General features: G+C 67.3%; 1 protein-coding gene across 1 annotated transcript in view; it reads left to right on the top strand.

Annotated features, from left to right (window-relative positions):
* PDXK (pyridoxal kinase) overlaps window positions 1–5,412 on the top strand; it is a 21,902-nt gene extending 16,490 nt beyond the window's left edge. Inside the window, exons 8-13 of the mRNA XM_025050182.1 lie at window positions 160–245; window positions 1,337–1,382; window positions 2,810–2,921; window positions 3,836–3,972; window positions 4,837–4,903; window positions 5,207–5,412. Of these exons, the coding sequence (XP_024905950.1) occupies window positions 160–245; window positions 1,337–1,382; window positions 2,810–2,921; window positions 3,836–3,972; window positions 4,837–4,903; window positions 5,207–5,319 (561 nt within the window). The 3' untranslated portion in view covers window positions 5,320–5,412. The remainder of the gene's footprint in view (window positions 1–159; window positions 246–1,336; window positions 1,383–2,809; window positions 2,922–3,835; window positions 3,973–4,836; window positions 4,904–5,206) is intronic.
* Window positions 5,413–5,549: the final 137 nt, after the last annotated feature.

Raw genomic sequence — 5,549 nt, 5'->3', positions numbered from 1 at the left:
CCCCCTGGGACCCCGGGAGCCCAGCCGGTCACCACGCCCTGCCCGTGCGGTGGGACTGCGGTCGGGTGCCCGTCCACAGTGGGGCCCCTGCCGGGACGTGAGCGTCCGGGCTCCACGTCCTCCTCCGCGCGTGCCAGCCCGTGTCTCTCGTTCCTGCAGTACGTCCCCGAGGATCTCCTGCCTGTTTACAAGGACAAGGTGGTGCCGGTGGCAGACATCATTACTCCCAACCAGTTCGAGGCTGAGTGAGTAGCTGGAAACGGCTCACGCTGGCAGGACCCCGCCCCCCGGGGAGAGTGCCAGGTCGCGCAGGGAGCGCCCCACGTGCCCCCCGGGGCCTGCCTCGGGGCGCAGAAGCCTGGCAGCGGGGTGGGGACGGGCTGTCCTGTGTGACGAGCGCGCTGGCCCGCCCTGGCTTCAGTCAGCGACAGCGGTAGGGGTTACCTCGCCCCGACTCCCCGCTGCAATAGTGCTGACCCCCTCGCCGTTCTCGTAAACGGCAGGGGCCTTGGGGACAGGAAGGGGAAGAGGCGCCTGGCACATGGCTGACGCAGGCCACGGGGCGGATGGTCCACACCAGCTGACGCAGGCAGCCACCTCGGAGCTCCGAGGCCCACACCCCAATCCCTGTGTGAGGCTCAGGGAGCGGCCAGCCCCGCTGCCCAGTCTCGAGTCCAGGGGCTGTCCTTGGACTGCACGGCCCCTCCCGACGGGTGGAAGAACCGGGCACCCAGCGTGTGAGGGGCTCCCGGGCGCCGTGGGCGGGCGGCCGAGCACCAAGCGGGTTTGTCTCCGTCACGGTTCGGCTCTGCTGGACCATCAGCTATGTCCCCCCAGTCTCCAAGGCCACTCTTCGAGGTAGGGGTGGGGCCCGGGGTTCTCTGACCCGGGCCTATCCTTCCGGGTAGTGATGGGTCACCCCGAGGACCTTGACCTTTGTTGGGCTTGTGGACACAGTACAGTAGCCATTTGCAGCTCCGACTTCCCGTGGACCTGGGTCGCCCTTGCTGGCCCCGGGTGTCCTGGCGTAGGCTGCTGTCCGTCACTGTTGTTACGTGTGCGCATTAAGGGCAGTCTGGAATTCACACCCTGTGATGCGTGAGCATCCCCATGTGTAACTCAAGTTTACCCCTGACGGCTCCCCAGACGTCACGGTGGTACCTGGTCCGTGATGGCCCATGATGGTGTCGGGCTCGGAGTTAGTTCCCTATGGGAACCCCAAGTCGGGAATTGGGCGTGGGGGTGGGGAGGAGAGGGACAGTGTCACTGTAGCTTTGGGACCGTTATTGGCAGGACCCAGGAAGTGACGTCTCACCTGTGCCCACCTGTCTTCCAGGTTACTGAGTGGCAGAAAGATCCGCACCCAGGAGGAAGCATTAGCGGTAAGGAGACCTTCCGGGGCTCGACGTGGCACAGGTGGCACCACTTACGTGGGGGAGAGGGCAGCCGCACGCCCACAGGGGGGCAGACAGGCGCCCTGAGTGGCCAGCGTCCCAGCCTCTGGTGTGCCAGCCCGGAGAGGAGGAGCAGGGGATGCGTTGTGAATTTCATTCTGGCCACTTGACTGGTCACCCGCAGCTTCGTGCGTGTCAGGTCCTGGTTAACCCACTGCCCGCTCCGCTCCTACCAGCAGCCCCTGCCTGAGCTAACTGGGGCAGCCGTGACCCAGTCCCACGGAGGGGGCGGGCGGGGACCCTCCTCCCGCTCTGAGGGCCTTTCTCGGAGCTGGCACAGCACGGGGGCCTCCTCGCCAGGTGACCACAGGGTGGGAGGAAATGGCCGTGGGTGCAGCCACCCCCGGCCGTGAGACTAGAAGACTTTCACATAAGCGCCCGGCTGTGCCTGGCGCAGGGTGGGCTCTGGGTGGGCTCAGGGTGGGCTCTGGGTGGGCGGCTCGCCCCGTGTGTGTGTGGTGCGTGGGGGGGGTACACATCTCCCACACTCAGCTCTGAGCGGAGGGCGTTGCTTGTGACCACAGGCCTTGTTCTGAGGTGGCCGCACAGGGCGACAGGCCCTCATGCCCCTTAGAGAGGAACCAGCTTAAAGAGGGGTCATTGCCATGTGACCCTGTGGCCTGTTCTGTCCCCGCAAAGGTCTGGGCTGAGAGGGGAGGGACGCGGCCACCAGAAACTCCGAGCCAGGGTCAGCACGGGGGCCCTCCCAGGGTGACCCCCCAGGAGGGCCGCGCTGGCCCCGAGGAGGGCGGGTGAGGGTGATGCACCCCCACCTCCCGCTCCGCCCTCTCCAGGCCTGGCCCCCTGCCGTGGTCTAGCTGACGCTATGCCGGGCCCGAGTTGTCCCCAGTGGGTATTTTGTCACAAGACATGGAGCCTCCAGCCCCTGGTGTGTTCTGGGCACATGGCGACAGGTGTTCGCTGAGTGAATAAGCGAGTGAGCGAGCAAGTGGCTTCCCAGACTGGGTGGGAGGCGGGAGCCGTTGTTGCTTGGTGGCTGCTAGGTGTGGAGCCCAGACGAGGAAGGACAGCCAGCCCAGCCTGGGTGACACCTTCCGCCAGTGTTCGGGTACAGATGGGAGCCAGCAGGCACTCGCCCTCAGACTTCAAGCCGGAGGGAACGGGGATGGCACCTCTAAGCCAGCAAAACTGTCAGTGGGCAGAGCTGTCGCTGCATGGGCACGGCCGGTCAGGGCCAGTTCCCGAGTCCTCGGCCTCCGTGGTCTCCCCCTCATCGAGCCAGACCCCGTGAGAGCACGTCGGAGGCTTGAGAGCCAGTCGTCCCTGGCTGTGTGGGCTCGGGGGCGAGGGGCAGGGGCGACGGGGTGCGGCTGACGTCCCCCGGTTCCCGGCAGGTCATGGACATGCTGCATGCCATGGGCCCTGACACCGTGGTCATCACCAGCTCCGACCTGCCCTCCCCACGGGGCGGCGACTATCTGATCGCACTGGGGAGCCAGAGGACGCGTGACCCCCGCCCCGCCCCGCCCCCGCCCCGGGCCTTCCGCTCCCTCCGCAGGGCCCTCGAAGCTCCTGAGAAAGTTTTCGGTTCAGTCGGAGAGTCGCGCCTTACTCAGCAAGCGGCCACATTCCTGAGCTCTTGCCACAGCCACCCCCCACCCCCGCCCCAAGAATGGTGAGGCTGAAAGCACTCGGGAAGTATTTCCACGAATCGGGGTGCAGCGGAGCACGGGGTGCACTCTCGATGCCCGTGGCGGTGCTGGTGGCATGAGGAGACACCCGTCTTATGTGTTGGGGGCGCGAGGAGCAGCCTGGCTGGAGGCCGGCTCCCGGGAACCAGGTGTCCCCATGCCTCAGCTCCTGCGGAGCCGGGACCCGGCTGGCTGCCCACCCAGGGTCTCGTTAAATCACGCAGATGCCACCTGGGCTGGTGTTAACACGACACCGGAGGCCGGGGTCACCCCCGCGGCCCCAGAGAGCAGCCCCACAGACGCCTTCTCCCTGTGCACGCACACACACACGCGCACGCTCACAGCCGCAGACACACTCGCACACACACGCCCGCTTCAGCGGGCTCACAGCCCCTGCTGTGGGGACCCTCGTCACATTGTCACACCATCACGTCACGTGGGCTGGACCCTCGTCAGCCACGCCGTCCCCTCCAGGCCGTCCTTGCTGGCCCTCCGGGCCTTCGGTATTTTTTTCTTCCCCTGGGATGGCACAGCGCCATGGGGCGTTGGGTGCACCGGGCAGGCCCTGAGGCCCGGGTTCTGTCAGAGTGAGCCCCCATGGGTGACATCAGCGCTCCAGGTGCAGTGCAGGGGAGGGCTAGGGCAGAGGCGGGCAGGCTGGTGCCCAGGCCTGGGAGGGCCCTCTGCTGGCCAAGGGCCTGGGGTCCCAGCCAGCCCTGCCCCCGCCAGGCCACCCCGACGGCTCCGTGGTGACAGAGCGCATCCGCATGGAGATGCTCAAGGTGGACGCCGTCTTCGTGGGCACTGGGGACCTCTTCGCCGCCATGCTCCTGGCGTGGACACACAAGCACCCCAACAATCTCAAGGTCAGCCAGACGCACCCCTCCTGCCACGGAGATCCCGGGTGCTCTGTGCAGAGCTAGCTGGTTACCAGGCCCAGGGAGGGGGCCGAGGGTTACCATGAGCCCGAGGCAGGGTGGGTAGCAGCCGGATAGGGATCCCGCACCTGGCTGAGTCCCCGCCCCTGTCCCGCTCGCGAGCTCATCGGGCTCCCTCAGAAGGCGAGTTAAGAGGTTGGGGTCTGGGATGGAGTCCCCTGACTCTGTCTTTGTGGGGCACCTGAGGCCACCCTCGGGCCCAGGCTGGGCGTCGGGCCCCCGTCTGGGCAGAGCATGGCTGGCGCTCGGCACCTCCCCCGCCCCTCCCAGACCCCTGGCGGGTTTCACGCCCTCCGGCGTCCCGAGCAAACACAGGCCTGCTGGTTCGATGGGCAGCAGCAGGCACTCCGTCTGGTCCAGGCAGCGGCATCTTGGTGCCCAGAGGAGGTGTCGCTGTCGGGCCGCCCAAGGCCACGTCCCAGTTCGGGGGAGGGGCCTGAGTCCAGGAGTGGGAGGGGGTGTCCTGCTCGTGTGCCCGGCACCTGCCGAGCCCAGAGACTGGACGAGCACCCACTGCAGGCCGCTGTGTGGACAGTCCTGTGTCACAGCCCCTCCCCAGCCTGTCTGGGGTCCGGAGGGCGGTCGATTAGTGCAGTTAGGGCGCAGGCAGCTGCTCAGCCCGCCGTGGATGGGCCATCCTGCGGTGGACCAGGGCCCAGCTGGTTTGGGGGACGTGAGGGAGCCAGCCCCTGGCGTCCCAGAGCGGAGACAGTGCGCTCCTGGGCAGCTGTGGGCGACACAGGGCAGCAGGCGGCCTCGAGTGGCAGCAGACAGTGGCCCTGTCCCCTGCAGGTGGCCTGTGAGAAGACGGTGTCGGCCATGCACCACGTTCTGCAGCGGACCATCAAGTGTGCGAAAGGTACCGCCTGCCGGGCTTGGGGGTGCCCCTGGGGTGCCCGTGGGGTGCCCGTGAGCCTCTGTGTGCCGGGGCCTCGGGCGGAGAGGCGAGGGAGGGAGGCAGCACCGGCTCACAGCGCGGTGGGCGTGACCGCGTGTCCTGCTGCGGACAGGCTCCCCGTGGCCCCCGTCGTCCCCCGTCTGTGGCCTGTGGCTTTCGGCGGTGGGGGCAGTGGTCGGCAGCAGCGTGGCGCTCCCGCCTGAGCCGGGGACTCGGGGCGCAGCCCTGGCCCCGCTTCCTCACTCATGTTCCATCTGTCCGCAGCCCAGGCTGGGGAAGGACAGAGGCCCAGCCCGGCCCAGCTGGAGCTGAGGATGGTCCAGAGCAAGGCGGACATCGAGAACCCAGAGATCGTCGTGCAGGCCACCGTGCTGTGAGGGCCTCGCGTGCCGCCCGACGCCCAGCGCGCCAGCGCCTCCGTCTTCGTCCCTGTGGAAAATATAACGTCTGCCTTAGAGCTGTGGCCGAAACTCGGTATTTTTTTTTTTTCCGTGAGTGTCCGGCATCAACTGGTCTTCATCGTGAAAACGTGCGAGTCGTGCTTTTTAAAAGTCACAAAGCGACCCCAAACTCGTAATTTGGAAGCCCTCACCCCAAGGCTCCTGGG

Source organism: Pteropus alecto, unplaced genomic scaffold (assembly GCF_000325575.1).
Source record: "Pteropus alecto unplaced genomic scaffold, ASM32557v1 scaffold97, whole genome shotgun sequence".
NCBI classification, from domain to species: Eukaryota; Metazoa; Chordata; class Mammalia; order Chiroptera; family Pteropodidae; genus Pteropus; species Pteropus alecto.
Note: the sequence above shows the minus strand (reverse complement) of the source record. Positions and strands in the feature narration are given on the sequence as shown.